This window comes from Podarcis muralis, chromosome 15, assembly GCF_964188315.1.
Source record: "Podarcis muralis chromosome 15, rPodMur119.hap1.1, whole genome shotgun sequence".
In the NCBI taxonomy this organism is placed as follows: Eukaryota; Metazoa; Chordata; class Lepidosauria; order Squamata; family Lacertidae; genus Podarcis; species Podarcis muralis.
Genome location: NC_135669.1, coordinates 37,319,563 through 37,347,312, shown reverse-complemented (window position 1 = coordinate 37,347,312; position 27,750 = coordinate 37,319,563). Strand labels below are relative to the sequence as shown.

General features: G+C 44.3%; 2 protein-coding genes and 1 long non-coding RNA gene across 7 annotated transcripts in view; 2 read left to right on the top strand and 1 right to left on the bottom strand.

Annotated features, from left to right (window-relative positions):
- Positions 1 to 27,750, bottom strand: part of NF1 (neurofibromin 1) — a 163,420-nt gene that overhangs the window by 69,495 nt on the left and 66,175 nt on the right. The window lies entirely within an intron of this gene.
- OMG (oligodendrocyte myelin glycoprotein) lies at positions 2,561 to 5,839 on the top strand. 2 transcript variants are annotated; one of them, XM_028707815.2, is made up of 2 exons: positions 2,561 to 3,132; positions 4,014 to 5,839. In XM_028707815.2, exon 2 carries the CDS (start codon positions 4,020 to 4,022, stop codon positions 5,328 to 5,330), a length of 1,311 nt encoding a protein of 436 aa, XP_028563648.2. In that variant the 5' UTR covers positions 2,561 to 3,132; positions 4,014 to 4,019; the 3' UTR covers positions 5,331 to 5,839. The 2 variants fall into 2 exon arrangements, with proteins under 2 accessions (XP_028563648.2, XP_028563649.2); XM_028707816.2 differs by lacking the exon at positions 2,561 to 3,132 and adding an exon at positions 3,774 to 3,883.
- Positions 24,160 to 27,162, top strand: LOC144325651 (uncharacterized). Its single transcript, XR_013390850.1, has 2 exons — positions 24,160 to 24,237; positions 26,352 to 27,162. It is a non-coding gene; the product is annotated as an uncharacterized LOC144325651 (long non-coding RNA).

Below are 27,750 nucleotides of genomic sequence, written 5' to 3'. Positions count from 1 at the left end.
AAGAGCAGGCTGGAACCCCTCTGTGCACATATACTGCAGGGCTGAGGAATAGTGAAGCCCAGAATCTTTGGGCTGAGTGATGATGCCTTTGGGTGGAGAATGAGACTTAGTTGCTGTTTCTGGTCACATTTGCTTAGAAGGAAAGCCCACTGATGCATCCCGCCATCTCCTTTTCTTGGCAAAACAAGGCTGTTTACAAAACGAAAATAAAAACCCACAAGATCTACCAACAAATTCAATAAAAAACACCAATCGCTACCAGCCTACAAAAATATTGTCCCTGAACTCCAAATGCCTGTCTTAAAAAGCAATCTTCAAACAGGAAGCTGGGGCTCTAACCAGGCAACCCTCAGCTCTGGAGGCACTTTGACGCCGTCAGTCTATAAACAAAACACTGAGCTAGATGGATCGGACTGCGCATAAAGGCAGCTTCCTAACTATCCGCTATACTGGAATGCAATGCAGGTGAGAGTGTCCTAGTCCAAATGAGCTTACATATGGAGCAAGGAAAAGTCCTAAAGTTGAAACAGTAAAAGTAATTAGCAGCAGATTGTATGGGGAGTTGGGGAAACATGTCACCCAGTTTGCGAGACAGAGCACAAAACAAAATGGCTGTTGGCCAAATGCTCTAGCATTGAAATTGTTGTTGCTGATATTATTTATTATTAAAAGTTATATGCCACCTTTCCTCCCCAAACAGTCCAGGGCAGCAAAGGCACAGGTGATACAGCAATCAAAACACCTGAACACAATTCTAATACACATGCAGTCAGGAAAAGATCTCAACTTAAAAGGTTTGTTGAAAGAGCGAGGTCTTCAGCAGGTGTCAAAGAGGCAACAGTGATGCCCTCCATTTAATATTCAAGGGGAGGGAATTCCAATGGGTAGGTGCCATAGCACTAAAGGTCTGACACATACATTGTGAAGAATGGACTTCCTGATAAGATGGTATCTTCAGGGGACCCTCAGCTGCAGAACACAGTGATCAATTAGTAATATAGGGGGTGATACTATATTTTCAAGTATTCTGGTCCCAAGCTATATCAGGCTTTGTAGACCAAAACCAGCACCTTGAACTTAGCCAGGCAGTTGAACAAGGAAGCAGCACTGAAGAAGTCAAATTCTCATTATAACCTCTATGATCAGAGGCAGACTCCCTCTCACTATCAGTTGCCTTTGAGTATGAATGTGAAACCCAATGGGAGGGCTGTTGTTTTATTTCCTGCGTGTGGGATTCCTGGAAGCTGCTGCGGGGAAAAAGATGGCAGATGAAATGGCCACAAAAGGTCTGACCCACCGGAACTCTTCTTATATTCCTAGTCTAATCTCCAGATAGAACTGCGGAAAAGACTATTCAAGGAATAGTGCCAACTCAAAATAGACAAAAATGTGGGGGACTTTGAAAAGACAGGTGAAGGACAAGGCGTTACAGAGGGATGGGGTCTTTTCAAAGCTGCTCTTGGAATTAGTTGGTTATAAAAAAAGACATAGTAAGAAAAAAAAGTTTCAGAGTTTTATTTTTCAGCACACGCTGTTACCTTTTTATTAGTCACGTGCACCACTAATTCTCAGTGTGGCTATATTATATTGCAGCTGGCAAGTCATTAAAACCGCTTGCAGCGCTGAGAATAACGGGCTTTACTCGGTAGTTGCTTCAATCAGACAGGCAATTTCGGCACAGGGTCTCTCTGTTAGTGTTTGGGTCAATGGGGGTTAATCTGTTAGGTGGGTGAAGATGACACGAAGATGTCAACCCAGTGTGCAGCAGCTGTGAAAATGGCAAATTCCATGCTAGAGCTCGTTAGGAAAGGAAGTGAAAAGAAAACCACCAATATCATAATGCCATTATACAAATCTATGGAGTATCGTGTGGAGTTTTCGCAGCCTCACCTCAAAAATAATGCTGTAGAGTTGGGCAAGGTTCAGAAAAGGGCAGCCCAAATGACCGAGGGGGTGAAGAAGCTCACCTATGAGGAAAGGCTAAAACATCTGGAGCGTTTGGGTTTCGAGAAAAGGTGAGTAAGAGGTGACATTGGTATGTATAAAATGATGCATGGAATGGAGGAAGTGGATAGAGAAAAGTTTCTTTCCCCCCTCTCTCATAACACTGTAACTCCAGGTCATCCAATGAAGCTGAACATAGGAAGACTCAGGACAGACAAAATAAAATAATGAACTGGAATTCGCTCCCACACAAAGGCAGCGATGGCCAACTAACTGGAAGGCTTTAAAAGAGGATTAGACAAATTCATGGAGGCTATCAATGGCTACTATCTGTGATGGCTATATTTTCCCTCCACTGATGAAGGCAGCCTGCTTCTGAGTACCAGTTGCTGGAAACCACAGGAAAGGAGAGTTGTGTTGTGCCTCAGGTCCCATTTGCAGGCTTCCCGCAGAGGCATCTGGTTGGCCTCTGTGAGAACAGGATGCTGGACTCAATGGGCCACTGCCCTGATCCAGCAGGGCTCTCCTTACACTCTTAGATATGGGTCAACAGAAGAAGTGCCTCACCCTGAAGCAGGGGGCTGGACTAGGTGATATTTGGCTTTCCCTGAAGTGCTACGAAACCAATTATATTTAATACCACCCTCCCCCGCACAGAGATATTTCAAGAGCTGCATTTAAGGCACACAGAGAAACCCAGCAAGACAAAAGCTGGTTAAAAGTAAAAGCAGGGAGCAGCAGGGAACAGTCAAACGCTGAAGCAAGCTTATGACTAGCACAAATACCAAAAATCGAGACTGGATGCTATTTGCACAGTTAAAGTATGCATGTCGTATCCTAATGCACTGAGACACATCCCAGGGGGAGGGCGGAGGGAAGGAACATGCGGAGAGAAGTTTGGAAACTTGGGCTTTTGCTTTTTTTTTTTTTTTAAAGAAAAGACTGTCCATTTTGTTGAGTATGCAACCCCTTGCAATAAATTTGAGTCAGCACCAAAACGACAGCTCTGCAGTCCTCCGATGGAGCACTGATCAGGTGGTTGCAGAGCCCCTGGAAACGGCAGTACGATGCAGCTGAGGAGGCAAAGCACAACCCACAGACAAACTGTGGCTACCCTGGAGAGTGAGCCGACCTTTGCGTTTCGGTCTTTCAGGGAAACGATGCACTGATACTGCAGCAGGGACTAAGGTAAGTTTGCTTCTTTTGCTCTTTCTTCCTCTCATTCACTTTTAAGGCCAAATGCTGCCACATTGTACGTGTGTGTGTGTGTGTGTGAGAGAGAGAGAGAGAGAGAGAGAGAGAGAGAGAGAGAAAGAGAGAGAATATATATTACTATATAGTATAACTCGGCAGCTTCTTAGACCAGCTGTCTACTGCAGTGACAGCTACAGAATCTCATCCTAACATTAAACCCCGGTTTGAAAATGGACACCTTGCCAAGCTTGGGAAAAATTAGATTAATATTATGGCAAAGGAGGTGGGGGGGACACAATTAGTAGTCTGAGTTTAAGCTTGCACGGTTCCAAATGCATGTCTGAATTGAAAATGCCATTTGATCAAATTATCTTATTTACAGCAGATAACAACTGATGTATAGCTGCAGGGATTTTAAGACTATTCTGTAGCCAGTGATGCTGTCCCTGTTTTATAAAATAATCCATTGTAAAATAAAGAAGGGAGAAACCCCCATAGATAAACATGAAATTCAAAGGGCTGAAAACAGAAAGCAGACATTGTATAACATTTGGAAGAGACTAGCAGTTTAGGAAGAATGCTACCATTGGGAGCTGGAGGCGGATGGGGGGGGGGGGAGAGAAAAAGGAGGGAGATGGAAATAGATGAGCCTCTTTCTGCCAGACAGCAAGACAGTAGGCTGAAGAGATCCTTTGTAAATAGCTGTGTTTTTTACACCAACGAGGTCTATGCCACAGCGATGTAGGTATGCGTGGTCTTTTTCTTGAAATGCAACTGGAAAGGAACCAGTGTTTTAAAAAAATAAACACCACCTTCTGAATTGTATTCATAGTCTGTGCAATAAACTGGCTATTTTGGCATGTATTTGTTTCCAGGCAACAATGGAGAACCGGGTCTTGAAGGCATCGCCCTGCGTCCTGGCGCTTCTCTTCTTCATACCAGCTGTCCAGGGTATCTGCCCTTTGGCGTGCTTGTGCTCAGGAAATGACAGAAACGTGGACTGCTCCAGCAGAAACCTGACCACGCTGCCACATGGACTTCAGGACAACATTACCTATTTAAACCTGTCTTATAACCACTTTGCTGACCTCAACCACCAGCTCACTCGGTTTGCCAATCTGAGGACCCTGGACATTTCCCACAATTGGCTCCAGAGCCTCCCGGCTTATCTGCCCAGGTCGCTGTGGGAAATATATGCTGCAAACAACAACATCAAGGTCCTTCAGAAGCTGGACACAGCCTACCAGTGGAACCTTAGAGTCCTCGACGTGTCTGGGAATATGGTGGAAAGGGCTGTTCTGATTAACAACACCATGATCAGCCTCAAGTCCCTCAACCTCAGTAGCAACAAACTGTGGACGGTGCCCACCAACATTCCTTACAACACCGAGACAGTGGATCTATCCAACAACTTCTTGACACAGATACTCCCCGGCACACTGGCGAGGCTGGCACATCTTTCCGAACTTTACCTGCACAACAACAAGTTTGCTTATATTCCTGACGAGGCTTTCGACCAGCTTGCTCAGCTGCAGCTCGTCACGCTTTACAACAACCCCTGGTCGTGCGAGGATAACAAGCAGGACATCTCCTATTTGCAGAAATGGATAGGAGAGACGAGGGCTACCGTCGTAGGGTCGCCATGCTCAGATGAGGCCACCACCCCTGGGAAGGCTGCCACGCCATTCTCGACAGCTGCAGAGAGCCACCTCCTTGTTAAAGCAATGAAGGCGGCGGACGCAGCTGGGTCTCCAGTGGCAACGGAGCAAACCGGACAAGTGCACCAACAATTTAGAATGAAGGATGTTGGCCTGAGCGCCACCGCTGGCCAAACCATCGCCTTCACGAGCACGGACAGGCCACTGGTCCTCTACCCGGAAGACCTGAGCACAGAGAAACTCAGCTCTTACGAAGCAGCAGCAGCCACAAACGGCATCTACATGCAAGAGACGACCTCTGTGAATTCAAGCACAATGGGCTTGGTAGGACCGTCCACCACTCCCATGACCTTAAGCATCACCAGTGGGATGCCTACAAACTACTCAAAGAGACCACAGAGCACAGCTGTTACTGTAAAGAGAGAGGAGACGACCACAAAAATCAACCCTCGCGCACCCTCCAAGGCAAATATTCCCAAGGGGGGTTTGGCCTTCGTCGTAATGCTTACCACAGTGGCCCTGCAGTCTGGCTAGGGATTTGTGCTTAAGTGAATGAATTGCTTCATTTATCCCATATTAATAAAATGGTCAAAGGGGGGGGAAACGCTCATGTCCCGCAACGATTCAAATGCCAAGAAGAAATGCCCGTTTAGATTCTGAAATACGACCGTAAACGAGAAGACTGCACAAAATTATGTCTTGATAACCAAGCTGCTACTTACTTTAACTATGTCTTACTGAAATTAAACAGAGGAAGCCTAATTCTATCAAATATAATCGTTTTTATGAAATGTGCTTATTTTGTATTTACATTTTTAATTTTCTTCACACAAAAAATATGAAAAATGTCAGTATTTTATGTATTGATTATGAATAGTTTTGTCATTAAACATCTGGAAAAGAAAAAAAAAACAACATGAAAGGCCTATATTATATATGTATTGTCTTGCTTGACTTGCCGGACAGTCTTGTAATATAACAGTGCTGGTCCTTTATAAATGGTGACATGCAAAAGGGAGGAAATAAAGTCATCTAAAACTTAACTGTTTCTTATTTTGAGGCACATGGCTGGTGCATCCATGCATAGGCATGTGCAAAAGTTAAATTAATGTAATGATATAACAGAATCATTTTAATATCTACAACAGTGTGTGCATTGGAACACTTGGGCTGCAATCTGAGTTCTGGTTGCCTCACCTAAAAAAAGGATATTGTTGAGTTGGAAAATGTTCAGCAAAGGGCAACCACAATTATCAAGGGGATGGAATGACTCTCCTATGACAAAAGGTTGCAGCTTTGGGACTTTTTAGTTTAAGGGACAAAGCGAGTAAGAAGGGACATAAGTGATTATGGGATGGAGAAACTGGAGAGAGAGAGAAGTTTTTCTCCCTCTCTCAAAAAGTGAGACATTGGGGCCACCCACTGAAGCCAAATGCTAGGAGATTAAGGGAGATAAAAGAAAGTACAGTCTCACAGAAGGCAACTTGGATGGCTTTAAAAGATAATTGGATTAATATGGAGAAGGCTATTGATGGCTACTAGCCTGATGTCTATGCTCTGCCTCTGCAGCTGGAGGCAGCGATGCTGCTGAATACCACAGGAGGGGGGAGGACTCCTGTGCTTGGGTGCTGCTTGCAGGTTTCCCACAGGCACCTAGCTGGCCACTGTGAGAACAGGATGCTAGACCAGTTAGGCATTTGGCCTTATGCAGCAAGCTCTTATTATTTTTTTAACCCCATCAACCAGGTAATAAGCCTCACTGAACTCAACAGGATCTATTTTTGAGTAGACATGGTTAGGATTGCACTGTTGGCTAGGCTTACCACTCACTGCAGCTGGTTGCCTTAATTCACATTCTCTTCCCAAGCATACAATAAAGTCATTACTTCAATTTGCTGAGGTAAGCCCTACATATAGGGAGACAGTGGCAAGACCAGTAGAGGCGACGGGAAGCTGCATTGCTCGAGGCAGATGAAACAATCAACTGTGGCTAAAACCCAACAAGTGTTCTGCAAACCCCTTTCATATCACGACTTTACGCCATGGTTTGCAGTCAATGCATAGCCATGGTTTAAAGTGTCATAACCTAGCACAGCCAAAGTTAAGGAAAACAAACCATGGTTAAGCATGAATGCGTGTATGCAGCCTTAGCCTCCAGTTTTCTAGAAACTAACAGGAAGGTTGGTTTAGTTCAGGGATAGCCCTTTTGTATCATTAGGGGGCAATTCAGATGGGGCACACAATACATCACAACACAAGAGTTCATAGTGAAAAATCAGGCCATTTCTTCAGAACAAAAAAAATATGCTCACTGGGTGGCCATATCTTTTAATCTGGTGTGCACAGGTCCCTAATCTCCCATAGAGCTCCAGAGAAGCTGCTCCTCTATCCCCATCTGTTTGACCAGTACTTTTACAAAGAGTTGTTTGTGGATAGAAGACCAACACCTGCAGGTTGTAACTGGATAAGGCAGGCTGGGACAGCATGATCCCAATCCCATTACAACATGCTGCTTGAACATAGGAAGCTGCCTTCTACTGAGCAAGACCACTGGTCCATCTAGCCCAGTAAGGGAATACAGTGGTACCTCAGGTTAAGTACTTAATTCGTTCCGGAGCTCCGTTCTTAACCTGAAACTGTTCTTAACCTGAAGCACCTCCTGGGGCCTCCTGCTGCCGCCGTGTCGCTGCTGCACGATTTCTGTTCTCATCCTGAAGCAAAGTTCTTAACCCGAGGTAATATTTCTGGGTTAGCGGAGTCTGTAACCGGAAGCGTATGTAACCTGAAGTGTATGTAACCCGAGGTACCACTGTACACTGACTGGCAGTAGGTCTGCAGGGTTTCAAACAGGGAGAATCTCCTAGCACTGCCCGGAGATGCCATTGGGGATTGAACCTTTGACCGTCTGTGTGCAAAGAAATTGCCCTGAGCTACAGCCCTTCTGTGCACAGGGCTCAAGTCTTGTCTGAATAACCTTAAGTTTGTATCCAGAAATGACAGAATGTTCGATGAGGATAATGTGATCCTAAGAACCCACAAAGATTGGGGGGGAGGCTCAGATGCAGCTCAGAGCTCAGAGCTCTGCTCAAGCTCAGAGGCAGGGCACCTGCTTTGCATGTAAAAGGTCCAAAGTTCAATCTCCACTATCTCCAGCTTTAAAAAGGGATCAAGTAGCACAGCGTGGGAAAGAGACTGCTCTGTAGCTGCATCTGCCAGTCAGAGTAGAAAATGATGGGCTAGGAGGACAAATAATCGGACCAGACAGAAGGCAGCTTTCTGCACTGTCCAACATGGAGCTTTCACTAGAAGCGATCAGGAAACTCCATCAAAAAGCCAATTATCTGAACGGATGTACTGACGACAGCCATGCAGAAGCCTGGTTTCCCTGGAAATGAGAGCTATGGGCAAAGTATCTGCTTTGTAGGAACTGGGTGCACACAAAAAGCAGGAATAGGCGGTGGCTGAATGATTAAGCTGACCTAAAGCAGCAGGAGCAGCGTATTCTAGTTAGTTGGTTTTTGGGGGGAGGAAAGGTTGGGTACTAATCCAAAAGAGAGACCGGTAAATTCATGCCTTTAGTTACCTCAGTAATAAAAGTCAGAGGCTGTCTAGGCTTGGAGGAGTGAACTCTGAAAATAAACCCAGGCCAGTGTCCTTCTGAGAGGCTGCGGAAAACCACGACTCTGTTTGGAATGCAAATATTCCTTCGCGAGATGCTAAGGTAGAGAGGGGCAGAACTGGCAGCGAAAGCCTGACACGTGCCAGATCCTTGCTTTGCAGCTCCCACAACAGGTTACATATTGCAGCAGCCATTTCCATGGTTACCAGAAGCAGAGGATTCAGAAAGGGAGACCAGTTCTACATTATAATTTTTTTTTAAAAAAAAACCCCAAACCACAGAGTTGTTTTCCCCCAGCGTGGTTCAAGGAAATCAGAACCGAAAAACAAAGCGAGAACTAGGATTAATATGTTCATCTCATAACTGAAAAAAAGGTGAAGTGGCAGTATCCCAGAGGTGCTAAAAATGGGCCTATTGCTCACCTACACTACTCTGGGGCCAAATGAACCAGTGCATTCAAACAGCTTCCTCATAGCTGGTTTCGAGAGAGATGGGAGGGTGAATTCCCAGACACACAGAAGAGGCAGAACCTGCTATGCTAGCAGTTAACCCTGCCTGACCAGGGGCCCTCCATCTCAGCCAAATGTGTGTTGTCCCTTTTAGTTATTGCTTGCATTTCTGCCCTGCATTCTCAGCCTAACAGGGCTCCCAAAGTGGATGTGAGGATGCTGGCAGTGTCGTATAATAACAACAACAGGAGATGGGGCAAGTGCTTTGGCCTCTCTGTCCTATTAGGTGTGGAGAAAGTAGAGAGAGAGAAATCTTGCCAATCTATCCATTCAAAGATTGCCAGCAGATCCCTAGCTTCTTCCCACCTCTGCCTTCAAACACAGCAGCCTCGCCCTGTGGCAAAGCATCTCAGGTGAAGACTGGTCATGGTGATCTCAGGGAAGCTCAGCTTCCATTGCTAATCTTCTCACTGAGGGTATCTGACAAGCTTCTTAGCAAAGGCAGGTTTCTCCAGGATACACCCTGAAAGCCACTTGCTTACCCTTCTCATCTCACGCACGCCACCTAATTTCTGATTGATGCGGTTTCTGATTAAAAGCGTGCTGCTCAGTGATCCATCTTTCTACATAAGATGTGCAGGAAACACGGAATGTGCTTATAGCCTTTTGCTGCTTTAGTTTGAGGTCTCCGGGCAACCAAATGCCTCAGCCATCAAAGCACCGTGCACCCAAATGTAGTTCTTCTTTTGGAGCATTCGGAAGGCTGCAAGCTTAGCTGCCCCAGAAGGTTGTTCACCGCCATACCACTGGGTTTTGAAATTTCATTAGGCCCTACCCACAGTAAAAAGGCTGGTGCACAAAATATTCACAGTCTAAGACACAGCTTGCCTTTCTGAATGACAGACCAGCTTATCTTCACATCATCATGCTTGAAACATATGTTGTCGATATTTTCCCACATTTATTATGTTATTTTTGTGATATGCGTATGACATGAGAAAACTTAGTATACTTATTTGTATAAGATTATTCTTGTTTATAAAACCCAATTATAATAATAAAAGGTATAAGGCAAATGGAGCCGTTAACAGGTTAATGAAATGCCAGTGGCTTTAAACTGATTTGATTAAATCTGTAAATCTACATTAGAACAAAACATTGCTTTTTGCAATATAACACACATGGTTTTTAGATGATGCATCCACCTGCCACTACCTTAGATGTGCTATTTTCCTCCTACATATGAGAGAATGGGGAATGCTGATTTTATTAGCATTTCTACTGAAATGAGTTAAGAGTTTTTAAAAAAGTATTCTGATTGACTGGGGCAACTTTCTATGGTTTTACTCAAAAAGTGGTTAGCAGAATAGATTGTTTTTATTGATGCATTTATTTTCTTACATTTATATCCCTCCTTTCTTCCAAGAAGCTCATCAGACTAAGGCCTGCTAAAGTTCAACAAGGTGCCTTCAGACCATACCTATCTAGACAATTGATCAAGAAAACACTGCAGCTCTAGATTTCAAAATATACTGCTGCAAACATTCAAGCTTGAAAATGCTTTCAGCATTTCTATTATGCTTCCTGAATGCTCCATGAGGTCTATTTTTATTAAAAACAATATTTAGTTTGGATTATGCTTTGCAAACAAGGAAACGAACCTTTTGTTGGCTGCATGGTTACATCATTCTTAAGCTCAACATAAATTGCAGTCCCCAATATTCCTGCCCAGCTGTTTCTAAGACTGAGAGGTGGATAAGCTAAGGCGGTGCATTTGATCTCCCAGGACGAGGATCCGAAGGGGAAAAGAGAGAGGTATGGAATTTGACACTGTGATATAATTGCCTCATTTTGAACATGATAGTACCTGCTCCTTTGATTTATTTATTTTTTGTCTGCTTTCCAACTTTCTTCCAAGGGCACAATAATCACAACATTGGTACTGGTGCATTAGATCAGTGGTTCCCAGAGTTTATTCTCCACAGACCACTTGAACATTGTTGAGGGTCCTGGTGGACCACTTAATTTTTTTTATTTGTTATCTGCCTGATGTTGCAACTGTAATAATATTTGGGGTGAGATTTTGATTTATTGCACGGTGCCCAGAAATAATGAATGCTTCTGCATCTCCTTTTTTATTTTAACAACTGAGTGAGTCTATAATAAAAGCTGAAATTCTAAAGAATCTAAATTCTAAAGAATCCCAAAAGTCACTGAAATGCTTCCTTGAAGGAACTGGAGGGCCTTCTCAGTAGTGGCGCCCACCCTGTGGAACACCCTCCCATCAGATGTCAAGGAGATAAACAGCTATACAGCATTCAGAAGACATCTGAAGGCAATCCAGTATAGGCAAATTTTTAATGTTTGATGTTTTACTGTGTTTTTATATTTTGTTGGTAGCCAGCCAAAATGGCTGGGGCAACCCAGTCATATGGTTGGGTTATAACAACAAACAAACAAACAAACAAACAACAATAGGGACTTATGAGATTCCCTCTTCTAGCTTGGACTACTGCAATGCGCTCTACGTGGGGCTACCTTTGAAGGTGACCCGGAAACTGCAATTAATCCAGAATGTGGCAGCTAGACTGGTGACTGGGAGTGGGACCACATAACACCAGTCCATATCTGCATTGGCTCCCAGTACGTTTCCGAGCACAATTCAAAGTGTTGGTGCTGACCTTTAAAGCCCTAAACGGCCTCGGTCCTGTATACTTGAAGGAGCGTCTCCACCCCCATCGTTCAGCCTGGACACTGAGATCCAGCGCTGAGGGCCTTCTGGCGGTTCCCACATTGCAAGAAGTGAGGTTACAGGGAACCAGGCAGAGTGCCTTCTCGATAGTGGTGCCCACCCTGTGGAACACCCTCCCTTCAGATGTGAAGGAAATAAGCAGCTATCCTATCTTTAAAAGGCATCTGAAGGCAGCCCTGTTTAGGGAAGTTTTTAATATTTAATGCTGTACTGTTTTTAACATTTGATTGGGAGCTGCCCAGAGTGGCTGTGGAAACTCAGCCAGATGGGCGGGGTAAAATAAATAAATAAATAAATAAATAAATAAATAAATAAATAAATAAATAAATGTGGTTCTTTGGATCTCATTCTAAGTTGGGGGCCCAGGAAATAAAGCATACTTAGAGGAAAGCAGGAGCTGGGCTTGGGTCAAAAACTTCCAATAAAGTGTACTAAAAGACAGCATCAAAAGCAACAAGATTTTGCCCGCTTAGATCTCATTTTTTTCTTATGATGTTGTGTGGCATGCAAAACAATGAATCTCTGCTTTGATATCGCTATATCCAAGGGCCAATTTACATCGCTTTTTTAAAAGTCACATAGGATAGACATCTCAGTGGTAAAGGTGCACCACATGCTTGGCAAAGTCCAAAAACAAGATCTCATGAGCCCTGAAGGTGACTTTGTGAAGGAGGCACAGTTGGATGGCTTAGTTTGAGCAGCTAGCAAGCCATTTACAAAGACAACTGTGAGTTATACATTAATTGTATTGTATTGTTCTTCTCTACCAGAACCCCAGGTGCAGGATGCAGTTCGGTCCACACTCCATCTTTATCCTAATGCTCAGTGGGCTTCACTTCATTAACTGTGAGCCAATAGCAAAAGACTCACCCACTACCTTCCAAAGCACCACCAGCACATCCAGTCCTGGCTCAGCCAACACCCCCTCTACCCCCTCTACTCCTGGCCCAGTCAGCGACATGGCCACATCACCCGCCAACACCACCAGCACGTCCACTAAAGGGCTAACCAACAATGCCACTATGTTGCCAGCTAACAATGCTACTGCTTCTACTTCTGGCCAAGCTACCAACACAGCCAAAGTCACTCAAGGTCAAACCAACACCACCTCATCTTCTCCTGGCCAAGATACCAACACAGGCAACGTCACTCAAGGTCAAACCAACACCACCTCATCTTCTTCTGGTCAAGCCACCAACACAGCCAAAGTCACTCAAGGTCAAACCAACACCACCTCATCTTCTCCTGGCCAAGATACCAACACAGGCAACGTCACTCAAGGTCAAACCAACACCACCTCATCTTCTTCTGGTCAAGCCACCAACACAGCCAAAGTCACTCAAGGCCAAATCAACACCACCTCATCTCCTTCTGGCCAAGCCACCAACACAGCCAAAGTCACAAAAGATCAAACCAACGCCACTTCATCTTCTCCTGGACAAGCCACCAAGACCACAGCCAGCCAGAACAATGGCACTACAAGCGCTTCTCAAAAGAAAACAACCAGTATTGCTGTATTCCCAACTTCTTCCTTTTTCGGATTTGCATTGCTTGCCGTTTCTGTACTCTGCCTGTAAGGAAGTATTTCTCTGTTGTACACTGCCATCCTTGGAGGGGGAAAAGGCTTTCCTCTTTCCACTGTTAACTGGTCTGCGAGTCAGTTCTTTTAGAGGTTTCACCTCCTATTTGAAATATTCTACAAATACCCCAATCTTTCACTGAAAGATCGAGCAAATCCAACACTGAAGCTAGAGGATTTTGAGACTGTGGTGGGGACAGGGCAGCTTTTATCTAATCATGGCACATATTCATAAACTATGTAAGCTCTGGGGAGGCTGGAATTACAATTGATTTACATTGTTGGATATGTGAACAACAGCTCACTTGCAGCCATGGGTTTTCAATGGTCCAGACCACAATTCCTAGCTTTGCTCCCCAAACTGAGGATCATGATTGGTTTCATTCCAAGCAAACCATGATTGTGATGTCAAGGTTTGTTCTTTACTTCCAAGTCATGGTTTTGAGCAATCCCGGTTTTGGCTATTATGCTAGGTCAAGGATCGTAGCTTTTCTCCCACATGCTAAAAGTGGTTGAGATGCCTTTAACTATGATATGCAATCAAGGCCAATGTGAGCAAATAATTGTGAGCAAATAATGAGCTGTGAGTAAATACTCTCTGCTCCTAGCAAAAGAGCTAGTGCCTTCCAAACACTCCCTTCAATCTTCCTTAATTCTGTGATGGAGCAACAGGAGGCAAGAACTAAACTGGGTTCCCTTCTATCTATCTCGTGGTGCATGGGAGACTTAAGGTGTATCATTTGCTGTGTTGATTTGGGGGGCAATGGAAGTGGTCCCTGGGCCTCCTTCCCTCGGCACACTTGAAGCCTACTGCACATCTATGCAATCTGCCTCTCTACATTTTTGTTTTACCCAACTAACCCTATGATCGGATCTAGAAGAGTCACTGCCAAGACAACCTTGTTCTATCTCTAGGCATGCCCAGCCAGCAGTTTCTTGCAATAGTTGCTTACAGCGCCCAACCAGAAGGAAGACAGTGAAGCATCCTATGGAAATGGACAGGTAGCTGTTCCCTCAGGATTCCACCAAATTTATTGACAAAAGCCTATCATGAAGACTGTGACATCTCTGCTGGTCTCTGCAAATGGTCTGCAGCCCCTGCATGGACCATTTGAAGGAAGGGGGAAGAGAACAAAATGTGTCTCAAAGACCCCACTGCATCGGGAATGTAGAGGCCAGCAATACAGAAACAGTCCTGCATGGATCAAAGGCCTCAATAAGTTCTCTTTCATTTTACTTCAGCAAATCAATAACTTCCAAGACCTCAGGTTGGAAATTTAATGTATTTCGACTGCTTCTGTTGTTAGCTTGTTCTGTAGAGGGGTGTTTTGTCTGCTTGCCTTTTTTTTTTTTACAGTTTTATTAATTCTAAAAACACACAGAAACATATTTACACAAAATACAAACATTAACAAACACAAATTATGATTCCCCAATTCTACCCGATTCATTTCTGATATACAAATCACCACTGTGTTATTTAGAGCATACCATGCAAAGCTTTAAGTTTAAGCGTTTCCAACTGATCCCAATTTTTTTAAAATCAATTTGAGTTTTGATTACACTTCAATAATTTAGCAAATAACATTATTGCAAGTGTACTTATATTTAAAACAGTCTCTACGATGTCCTACCATAAGCACAGAGAACCTGTGGCTCTCCAGGCCCCATCATCCCTAGTCAAGAGCAATGCCGGCTGAAGCTCATGGGAGTCTGACTATCTGGAGGGCCACAGAATCCCTCTCCTTGTTTTATAATGCTGTGTTTTATTAATCTGAATTAGGGGAGATTGGGGTGGCTGGGTATGAAGTGACAGCAACTAATTCAAATCGCATTAGACATCAGAGGACATGTCAAACACTATTCAGACATCATAACAGTGGTGGACTAGAAAGTTAAAAAGATTAATTCCAGAGAAAGGTGGAGCAAAGATCCAGACCTCCTTTTTGAATTAGGGGCATATATGTTATTTATTTATTAGCAATTAGATCAATGTGTTCTACTGGGGAATGAAGCCATGTGTATGACAGATATAAAAGCAACCTGCCTAACGAAACGCTCCATTCAATGAAAGGGAAACAGCTGGTGGATCAGTCCCAAATGAATAACATGAAAAGTCAGCAGGGATGGCATTCCTCACTGTTGATCCCTGGAGAAAAGAGAGCAGACAAGCTGGGCATTGAGCACAGGGGACATTCATGGGGAAAGAGTAGGTGATGTGCAGAATTTAGCATATGGTTGTTTTGGTGCCACTGTGAAATGGAGCCTGTGCCACTCCTTTTTACAAGCAGCAGCTCAAGTTGCATCTGGCAGGTGTGGCAATTGATAGCGGTGAGATCTATAGGCAAGAGATGGATAGGAGAATTTCTATGCTATAGCACTGCCTGTAATGCCTTTCTACATGTTTGTTTTAACTGGCAGAAACAACAAATATGCTGTGTCGGACTGTATTTGCTTGCATTAAACATGGCCAAAGTGGATTTGTTTTCTTCTGTCATTGACTTAAGCTTCCACATCCATGCAACCACAAGACAAACCACCTTCTGGGCTACGCTTCACAATTGATGACGTACAAAAAATTCTCTTGAGAAGAAACATCAGGGCTGTACTCTTGAAAGGAGAGCAGCGATCAAATCACTGACCCTCCCCTCCTTTCCTTGTACATTAGACCTCGCTAAAACAGCATTTTCTCCCTTGCTAGAGTCTAAAGTGATGCTTACACCAACCGCATTTAACTGTGAATGTTCAGTCTCTTCCATTGATAGATGTTATCCAGAAGTCCCACTTGATTCAGGGGAAGGGCCCCAATATGGTGGATGTTTTGGACTACAATTCCCACCAGCCTCAGCCTGCATGACCAATGTTCAGGGATGACGGGAGTTATGGTCTAAAACAGGGGTCAGCAAACTTTTTCAGCAGGGGGCCGGTCCACTGTCCCTCAGACCTTGTGGGGGGCCGGACTATATTTGGGAGAAAAAAATGAACGAATTCCTATGCCCCACAAATAACCCAGAGATGCATTTTAAATAAAAGGGCACATTCTATTCATGTAAAAACACGCTGATTCCCAGACCGTCCGCAGGCCGGATTTAGAAGGCGATTGGGCCGGATCCGGCCCCCGGGCCTTAGTTTGCCTACCCATGGTCTAAACTCTAAAACATCTGAAGGGCACCAGGCTGGGCTATGCTGATTCCTCTGTGCTTGATCCCCTTCAGTGGGAGGAGCTTCCCCCAAACCTCCAACAACTGGATGGCCATCTGTTATGGATGCTTTAGTCCAGATTCCTGCATTGCAGGGGGTTGAACTACAGTAGATGGCCCATGGGGTCCCTTCCAACTCTACAATTCTATGGGGGGAAGACAGCAATTTATGTGTGAAAAACCAGAAAGGAATTAGGCTTATGAGGCAGGGGTAAGCGTTCACGCTAAATATGTACATTATTCCAGTCCACAGTGATATCCCCTTGTCTTAGCCTACAATGAGTGCTAGCTCTGGTCCATAAAACCCAACATTTCAAGTAATAATTTCAATAATATGCAAAACACTACAAGCTAATTGGCTGATTAGCACACACACAAAAAGTTTTCCTTGCCAAACACGGATCCAAATACCAGAGTACTTGACATGCAGAAATGGGAGGCGTGATTTAAAGCAGTGTTCCAGGAAAGCGTCCACCATGCTCAACTTTTAACTGAAGCCAATCCAAACCAGCGGACCAGAGCATGATAACATTATCTGGCCTGTAGATGGGAGGATGCGGGATTTGTGAGCAAGTTCCAGCGTTTCAACAATGGCAGGAAGTTCTCCAAAGCAGTGACCATAGCACCAATAAAACAAAACAAGGCTTCCGCCTACACCCCAAGCGAAAGTTGCACGTAGACCTTAAGAAAGAAAGCAGCCCCTCCCGCCTGAGGAAATTATACGCCCACAAAAACGGCTGAAAGGCAGAAATAGAACTTAATTGTTGCATGCAAAGCAGCGGCCTTGCACCTCAAACACTTGCATGTGGAAGCCCTACTGTGGGAAGAGGGGTTGCGAGCGCATCTGTAGAGAGATCTTTAAAACACTCCAGTTCCTTAATAATTTTGGGAATGTATGCCATGTAGTCAGGCCACCAAAAGCATGAGACTCTTAATCTCGGGGTTGTGGGTTCGAGCCCAACATTGGGCAAAAGATTCCCACATTGCAGGGGGTTGGACTAGATGACCCTCGTGGTCCCTTCCAACTCTACAACTCTATGATCCTACTTTTATTTTTCTGGAGGGGCAGCTCAGGAGTTTCAAATGCATGCGTGAAAATTTAAAGAATGAATATGTGGAAGATTGTAAGCAAGTGCATTGTGTGCATACACATGCCCTAAAACATACATACATATTAGAAAACCATCAGATATGTAGTTTCACTTGTCAGAATCTATGCTGGGAATCTACCTTGCAGGGAAGAAGCTGTCCTCTGTTCAATTTTGAGGGGCAAGAATGAACAAGGGAAAGTTCACTTGCCAGCTCCTGAAGTTGTTCAAGGTCTGGATTTCATTGGCTGTCCAGGATGAACCCACAGGGTACTGGACAGCTATTGAACCCTGCTATTTCACTAACTATTCAAAGGCATTTAGTTGCTTTGCAGAGCTGCCAATGTACAGATCTCAAAAGATGCAATGCAGTATTTCAATCAATTCCAGCAAAAGCTTTATGAACTGTTGCTGCAAATAAACAAACAAAATAAAAAGAGAGATTTACTGAGGAGCTTGGGTGGCATAGCAGAAGCAGCTAACTGGAAGGCCTCTGAGGTTGAGAGTTGGAGAAGGAGGTTTCAGGGTGCTGCGATTTTAAAGTTAAGATCTTTATACCAACTGAAGAGAGATGAGGTTTTAGGTGGGTGCGCCCTCTTGTGGCCATATCACACAACATAAAAAATGCAAGTACAGTAAGCACTTCAGAGATGCAGAAACACTTGTGGATGCTGTTCACCCAGGTTTAGATTTTCAGCACTGATGTTCTAGCTTGATAAATTCTCCCTCCCTCTTATTCTCCCTCCCACTCTGCTGCTACTATTTGCAAAAGAGCTATTTGGAACACTAAACAATTTCCAAGATGAACCTTATGCACAATGTTTGATAAAGGCCATACATATTTGTGTACATCCTACCTTCCTGGTGCCTGCCCCCGCCATACTAAGTGTATTTCAAAAGCAGTACAAGAGCTTTATGTAAGGAGAGCATATCAAGCATATTGCTAGCTGCCCTGCATCTCCTGGTTAGGTACGGAAAACAGCACATGGTACCTAGATCATATACACTGAAACAACCACACTCTTGTTCAGAATACACAAAAACGTTTGGGTACGGTAACCTGAAAACAGAACACAGGAACCTGCCTTATACTGCATCAGACCCACTGGCCCATCTAGCTCAGTACTGTCTACACTGATTGGCAGCAGCTCTCCAGGGTTTCAGGTAGGCAGTATCTCTCAGCCCTACCTGGCAATGGCAGGGTTTGAACCTGGGACCTTCTGCATGCAAACTCCAAAACTGAGCTACAGCCCTTCAGAACAAGCTGAAGCTACATCTGCTGGCAGCTCCACACATTCTGACTGCTTCAGGGAACATATAACGTGAGGAAATCACGAATAAGTGCATTTGCACCTTCCAACATCAGCACAGACAGGCCAGGTTTCTCGGATCAAGTTTCTGAGGTTCATGAAAAGTGGTGTTTAAAGCTGTGCACAGAACATGCTTTGTGTGTTTGCTGCAGCAACCAAAGTGTCACATTGCTCTAAATAAAAACCGTGCTTCCCCTTTCTGGACAGGTTTAGGTCCATGAAACCTGGTTATAAATAGGAAAGGGATCAAAACCTATTCAGAGGAATCCCACCAACGTGACAATAATTTGCTTCAGTTTTTGCAGATGCAAAACACCTACACCTGAGATTTACATGGATAATTATCCCAGGTTCAGCATTCCTCAAATTATACCTGGATTTAAATAGGTGGTAAGAAATGTCCAGTGGTACCTTGGAAACTAGCAAATGTGGCATAGGGTCAGAGACCACTTCATAAAGTACTTATCCTTAGGTGAGCAACTGATCAAGATAGACCATGTATGTTATTTGGAATGAGGCAGGATGACCTAACAAAAACATGCCAAATCTTTTCATAGGACATGTTCCAATCATCCATTCAAGCTGCAAAGATTGAATGAAAGGTATATACTTTCCTTTACGTTCTTTCTGGCCAGTTCTGACCCTGTCTGCCTACAATTCATATATATAACAAGTTGTAGTTTAGGAAAAATAGATTCTGACCTACCAAATCACATCCACATTAATTCAGGACATTACTTAAGAAGGAGGGACCCACTGCTAAGGAAGGAGACAGAATGTTAAAATCAGGGCAGAAGTTTCCAAAAACAGAGGGAAAGTAAGGAAAAGTGGTAAGGCAGTAGATGTAAGAGTTGATCACACTTCTGAATACCTGCTAAACATAGTCTTATTTAAATGCAGCACCAGGTGTTTTAAAGAGCCTTACCACACAGGTCTCCATTCAGAAGAATCACACCTCTATAAATCAGGCTGAGGCACCTTGTACACACATTAGTAGATACAACACACCTGTGCGGCAAGTAAATGTGGATAGCTCAGTTGGTTACAGCGTGGTGCTGATAACGCCATGGTTGCAGGTTTGATCCCCACATGGGACAACTATACATTCCTGCATTGCAGGAAGTTGAACTAAATGATCCTCAGAGTCCCTTCCAACTCTACAATTCTATGTACCAGGAACCCAACTTGTACATGATGCTGAAACTCTTGGTTAACCCACAAGTTCCCACTCTTTTTTGTTGACTTAGTGCGGTTCTCTATCATGAAGGTTCAGAAACTGTTCTATTCACTGACTTGTTATCTGATCAGCAATGCGAACTGCTCAGAAACGGGTGTTAAGCTGCAGTTGCCCTTTAGAAGAAGATGAAACTGAAGGATTCTCTTGCAAGAAACAAAAATGAAAGAAGGTGGCATAGCATTGTACCTCAGGCGGGCTTCACGACAAGCGTTCAACTGACTCAGAGGCAAGCGATACCATAGCTACTGGTGCTTTTGAAAAGAAAAAGAGAGAGATGCTTTCTCCTCTTGACAGTGAAGCCACAAAGCTCGAAACACATTTGTGTTTCAGACTATCTGTTCCACTCCAGGAAGGGATAGAATTACAGCACTATTGTGCCCTTTTAAGAAGAAAGTCATTCCAGAAAAAAGTCACCTTCGGCAAGCGCACGTATCAGGAAATGAAGATGCACACAGTGTCGTTGCTACTGGCAAATGAAAATATTAACAATAATGTTGCTCTGTAACGACGCCTTTGAGAACATGAGAGCAGCCATGCTGGATCAGAGCAAGAAAACATCCAGCCCAGCATCCTATTTGCCATGTGAGCCAATCAGGCACAAATAATAATAATAATTTATTATTTATACCCCGCCCATCTGACTCACGTTTCCCCAGCCACTCTGGGCGGCTCCCAATCAAGTGTTAAAAACAGTACAGGGTTAAATATTAAAAACTTCCCTGAACAGGGCTGCCTTCAGATGTCTTTTAAAGATAGGATAGCTGCTTATTTCCTTCACATCTGGTGGGAGGGTGTTCCACAGGGCGGGCGCCACTTCCAAGAAGGCCCTCTGCCTGGTTCCCTGTAACCTCACTTCTCGCAATGAGGGAACTGCCCGAAGGCCCTCAGCGCTGGACCTCGGCGTCCGGGCTGAACGATGGGGGTGGAGATGCTCCTTCAGGTATACTGGACCAAGGCCGTTTAGGGCTTTAAAGGTCAGCACCAACACTTTGAATTGTGCTCGGAAACGTACTGGGAGCCAATGCAGATCTCTCAGAGGCAATAGCTTCCCTCCAAGTGCTGGTCCCTAACAACATGGAGGCTTCTTTTAAATTATTTTAGTATGCTGCCTTTCCATAGTTAAAACCATGCTCAAGGCAGCTTACAATATATAAAAAAACGTAAACGCAGCAACAGTAGTCCGAAATAGTAAATAAGACACCAAAAAGCACATAAAACATAACATCTAAAATAAAAATACAAAATAATTAACATCAGTAACAGCAACGACCCTGCCTTCAACAAAACTCTAAGCCAGTGTTTCCCAAACTTGGGTCTCCAGCAGTTTTTGGACTACAGTTCCCATCATCTCTGACCACTGGTTCCTGCTAGCTAGGGATGATGGGAGTTGTAGTCCAAAAAGAGCCAGAGGCCCAAGTTTGGGAAACCCTGCCCTGAACAATACCCCAGCCCAAGTCTGTCCAGCAACCTGAGTTTCTGCAGCTGGAGTCAGTCCAGGCCCCCGCTCCCATGCCAGGTGGGAAAAGGCCTGCAAGGTCTTCTGGGACTTTTGTCTTTTCTGTGTTTTTATCTTTTTATATTTTCTGCCTTGATTCCCAGGAAAAGATGGGGTAGAAAGAAATATTATTATTACTATTATTGCCATCATGAGTAATAGTCACTGCTCCATAAGTGGCCTGCCCCATAAATTTGTCAAATCCACTTTTAAAGCCATCTGAGCCAGCGGCTGTCCATATCTTGTGGCAGTGAATTCCCTAAATCGGTTGTGCATTTTGTGCACAGTCCTGACCGTCCTAAATCTTCCGTCAACCAGGTTCACTGAATAAATCAGAGTTCTATAGCATTACGAGAGAGAGAGAGAAAACTTGCCTCTGTCCACTACACCTAAAAGAAACCCTGCTGGACCAGACCAAAGGCCTTTCTAGTCAAGCATCCTCTTTTTCAGGTGCCTGAATGGGAAAAGAACAAAATCGGGATGTGACAGCGATAGCTTTCTCTCGCCATGGTTCCCCAGTGGCCAGCATTCACACGCATCCTGCCTCTAATCCCAGAGGTAAAATATAGGCATCTTGAGTAGGAGCCATTTATGGCTTTAAAAAGGCCATCAGGGCCAGTCTTGACAGACTCTAGGGTTGCACGCTCATCTCGCTCAAGAGGCCGGGAGCCGGCGCTGTCCGAAGACACTTCCGGGTCACGTGGCCAGCGTGACTAAGCTGCATCTGGCGAGCCAGCACCAGCGCAGCACACGGAAACACCGTTTACCTTCCCGCTAGAAAGCGGTCCCTATTTATCTACTTGCACTTAGGGGTGCTTTCGAACTGCTAGGTAGGCAGGAGCTGGGACTGAATGACGGGAGCTCACCCCGCCGCGGGGATTTGAACTGCCGACCTTCGGCAGGTCCTAGGCTCTGTGATTTAACCCACAGCGCCACCCACATCCCTATTGATGGGTTTATTCTCCCGTAAATTTTAAAATTGAGGGGTTCCCAAACTGTGGCCCATGGACCACCAGTGGCTGACGAGATACAGTGGTACCTCTGCTTGCGAACGGGATCCGTCCCGGAGGCCCGTTCGCAACATGAAAAGAGCGCAACCCGCAGCGGCACGTCTGTGCATGTGCGGGTTGTGATTCGTTTCTTCTGCACATGCGCGAACAGCAAAACCCGGAAGTAACCCTTTCCGGTACTTCCAGGTTGCCGCGGGACATAACCTGAAAGAACGTAACAGGAAGCAGACGTAACATGAGGTATGACTGTACAATCAAGTGGTTCAGGGTGTGACTTTAAAAACACAATTAAAAATCATATAGCACAGCCCATTACAATTGTTACAACAGGCAGAAAAATCAGTATGTTGTCTAGCAATTTTCAAGTGGTCCATGGAGACCAAAGTTTGGGAGCCAATGGTCTAATCTCCTTTTAAAGTTGTTTTAAATCAGGAGCTTTCAGAAAAGATGGAGTCCTATGTGTGCATGTGGAGTGACGATCATGCTCCATTTTACTTAGCAAATGGCTTCCAAAGAAGGAGGTGGTACCACCGACAGAAGTGTGTCAGTTCCATCCTCTCCCCACTTCCAGGAAGTGTCCAGAAAACTGTGTGAAAACCCAACTCCAATCAGGAGCATAATTTGGGTGCCCACTTGTATGTTTCAACCAGTAAAAGGAGAAGGGAAGGGGGCAAGTTGCCTTACCCCACGGATATTGCAAGCCTACATTAGTTTCTTAGTTTAGATGAGGCCACCATTTTGTGTTACGTAGAGCTGAAAAGAAATCCAACTTCCTCATGAGATGCTTTCCAATTTGCAAGCATTTTTATAAAGTGTGGGAAATATTCAAAAAATAGCACCCCCCTCCTTGCCGTGTGAAATGGTACAGTTCTCACTACCACCCCATTCCACTGCTGCCTCTGTAGCCCACCTGAGTCTAAGCTTAAAACTTTAAACAGACTTCCAAGCCACTGGAGAAGAACATAATAAAATTAGAATATCTTTAAATAGCTCCTTTTTCATGCTACATTCTGCAGTCGAAATTCCGCAGTCTTAACTGTCTGCAATCATAGAGCTACACTTTTTTTTAAGGAGACCAGGAATTCCAACAATCTTGGAAAGAATTCTTCCTGCGCTGTGTGTTGTCTGGCAGTCCTTTATTCAGAAATACAGTGGTACAGACGCTTCAGGTTACAGACGCTTCAGCTTACAGACTCCGCTAACCCAGAAACAGTACCTCGGGTTAAGAACTTTGCTTCAGGATGAGAACAGAAATCGTGCTCTGGCGGCACGGCGGCAGTAGGAGGCCCCATTAGCTAAAGTGGTACCTCAGGTTAAGAACAGTTTCAGGTTAAGAACGGACCTCCGGAACGAATTAAGTTCTTAACCTGAGGTACCACTATATTCTCTTTCCTGCTCTCTTCTTTGAAAAAAAGCATAAAGCTGGAGGGAGAAGCCCACACCATGACTTCTAACTCCTCTTACTTCCTCCATCAAATTGCTGGGTGGAAAGTGTTTCATGTTTGCATCCGTTGCCTTGGGGAAAAAAGTGACATTTGCAAGCCACAGGAGCCAATCATTATGAGGCTTGTGGTTGCATAATCATCCTGAAATTATATTTAAATGGCAGAATGAGCCGGCACATCTACTGGCTGCATGCAAGGGAGGTCCTCGGAGGCTTCTGTATTTTACTCTCATCATAAGCGTCAGAAACTCGGAACAGGTACGGAACAAATGGTAAAATTAATTACAAATTTTAAAAGGGTGATTAACTGCCCCTAACTGCCTGATATGCTGATGCGTCAAACTAAGAGGAGATATTTTTATCTTGAAACGTGTGTGCATACTGGAAGAAAACTAGCAACCCAACCTGCAAATTTCTTGTGTGATCTTGGAGCAGTTATGGCTTAAGTAACCTGTTAAGATCTGAATCACAGAGCCTGCTGTAAAAGATGACATGTAGCATAGAACTAGTTCGCTCTTGCAGACTGCTAGCTGCCTGTGTTAAATATAGAAAATAAATACATTTATATCCTGCCTTTGAGGTTAAACCTCTTATGGCAGATAACAGGAAAAATAAAATGCATGTTTAAAATAAAAAAGAAGGGAGTAAAAAGAACAAAATCTAAACTTGGAAAATTTTAAAAACCCCACATCCCTACCCCTTGCGCTTAATGTTCCTAGCCCTCATGATTAATGAGAAGGAGTGAAATCAAACAGTGAGTTTGTTGGCAGAGGGTGCCTGCCATGGAGGGCTGATTCCAACACACTACAGATGATGCAAGGGATTTAGAATCACCACTGGAAAATGTAAGAAGGTAGTACCTGTCCCAAGTTTGGATTGTTAAGTGTTAAGCAACAAAGGCCTGGGCTGGGGCTTTTGGTAATTACTGGAGGCGGGTCCCTCTCTGTAACGTTCTCAGATCCTCTCCACAGCAGTCCCCATCTCCCTTTGCAATCTGTTACTGTCATTGTCCCTCCGTCTTGAGAATATCAAGCCTTCTCCCATAACGACAAATAAACCAAATCATGACGGCGTAAAAAAAAGGAAACCTAAAGCCTGTTGAGCACCCAGCTTCAGGCAGAGAGATAGACCTGGAACTGATGTATTTTTGTTCAGTTCTGCCCTTGGGATGTTTTCCCCCCCCCCCCAAATTGGCTGTTGTTTTTGTAACTGCAGCTGATGTAGAATTTGGTTCTAAGAACAAGATCCTGGGCTGCATTCCTACACACATGAACCTGGCAGCAAGACCCGTTCAAGTCACTGGGGCTTATTTCTGAATAGACATGTATAGGATTGCACCGTTAAGCCTATAATCATAAACCGGGCTTCAGAACAATGCACAAATCCTCATTTCTGGCAAAGGAGAGAGAATGAGCTATGACTTGGAAAGCTCCCCCACCCCGCCCTTCCCATTTGAATCGCTTTTCTGCCGTTAATTCCGCAAAGTGACCACAGGCAAGTCAAACTTGCTTCAGCCTCAGGCCCCCCCTGGGGACAATGATACTGACCCTCCCTTACAGGATTGTTGTAAGGATTAACACAAGATCACATGTGTGAAATAGTGTTGTAATCTTGGCTGTGGCTCCCTGGCTCTGGAATTCCTGCCCAGGAGAGTCCTGTCCATTCAGCCTTTTGGGTTGGCAATAAAATAAGCCCTTTTACCTCCCCGAAAGGGATTTGGGTTTTTTGGCTCCATTTTAATAGTCTCCATGTTTAGGTTTGTATTGCACAATTCTAATCTAACTAATGTTCCTTGGGGTGCTTTTAAGAGCTGGCTAACAGATGCAAATATTTTTTTATAACTAATTAAATGTAGAAATGCTCAGGTACAAGGCAATTGCCTCTGGAATATTTGACTCCAAGACAGAATACCAATATTTTAATAAAATAATAAATTTCAAAACCTCATGGGTTTTCCAAAAATATACAAACAAGGCGTTCTGATTTTTACTCAGAGTAGACCCACTGAAAACAGTGGGACCAATTGAGTCATTTTCATTACTTGCAATGGGTCTACTCTGAGTAAGACTATTACTGGACACAAGCCATGCTTTCTTGATTTTGTTCATTTTAGTGTTTGGGATTGGCCATGCTTTCATTCTCTCGCTGAGGTCCAGAAATGGTGGTTTTGTGACCTAAATTCCAAGTCATTTCCCCCACTACATTTGGCCCACTTGTATGGAAACATTTTTATGTGCAAACACACACACCAAGAGTGAACTCTCTCAGCGTGTGGATTCCTATGTAGCCAAATCCTCACCATCCTCATGACAAAAGTCAAGTCTTTTGGAAATGTGTGAATTGTTAACTAATGTTCACTGTTGAATATGCAGAATGAAGAGGCTGTTGAAATGGCTCTGGCCTGCTCTGGTGGTTGTAGTTTTGTGCAAACCTGACTTGGTTTCCGCATCAGGCACTACTACGACTGCTCAAAATACCACAGTGGAAACCAGCACACTCCACGAGATGACCACCGCCTTAAAAGTGTCGCCCACCAATTCTGCTCCCTTCAACAGCAGGATCCCTGTGACGGCAACACCGCTTCTCTTCACCTGCTTCATCCTTGTGACTAGTCTTTCTCTGCTAATGTAAGCGTTAAGCTATCCCGTTCATCACTTAAAATTGTACGTAAAATTCAGGAAAATCCAATCCAATCCAATTCTGTGAGCCCTGGTGTGTTTTCTGGCAAGCACGCATTCTGCTAGCAAATCCACAGTTACCAAGTATAAACGTTTCAATTAATTTTGCCATCCCTTCCCCTTTGTGGTACTACATTTCTCAAAGAGATATGTGAGTCCTTTCGTTGCTCAAGACACACATGAATCGCTGCACTTCTAACACAAGCGAAGTTGATTGTCAATGATGGGAAATATTCTTAGCTTCAATTCACGTAAGGAAGTTTCTGTGTCGAAGAGAGATGTTATGCAGCAAAATGAAAAATGGAAGCTGGTGGCGTGGCAACTGAACTACGGAGTGCAATACAACATTTTAAAACCATAAGGAAATAAGGGATGGGTGGACAATTCCAGGGGGAAAAGAGCTGAGGAACAGATCTAGAAGCAAAGTTGCACACCATGTATTCAAATGAAAAATTCAATTAGTCATAAATGTTTGGAGATCTTAATAAATAATGTCATTACGGTACATGCGTCTCTCGCAAGAATCATTTTTAAGGAAATAAGCCTCTACTTGCACTGTGGTATACATGTACAACTTCAGGGAAGTCAACAGCATGCGAAATCCAGAAAGGCAGGTCACACTATGTTAGCCAGTGACTGTAAGTCACTGAAGAGGTTGGGGCAGTGGAGGCAGATGGCGTACTGCCCCATCAACCTCAGTCTGCCCTCGGCCAGCCCCACACATGCCTGCCTTTCTACTTGCAACCAGTCCAGGGGGTGACACCACCTGCCAGTTTCCTCCTGCTTGGTCTCAGTGTTGCCCTGGTAGAACCTCCAGCAAGGGTAAAACTAAAATGAGTTGATTGACTTTCATTGGCTCATCATTCTGCCCGGACACTGAGGTCCAGCGCTGAGGGCCTTTTGGCAGTTCCCTCACTGCAAGAAGCCAAGTTACAGGGAACCAGGCAGAGGGCCTTCTCGGTAGTGGCACCTGCCATGTGGAACACCCTCCCACCAGATGTCAAAGAGAACAACAACTACCAGACTTTTAGAAGACATCTGAAGGCAGCCCTCTTTAGGGAAGCTTTTAATGTTTGACGGACCACTGTATTTT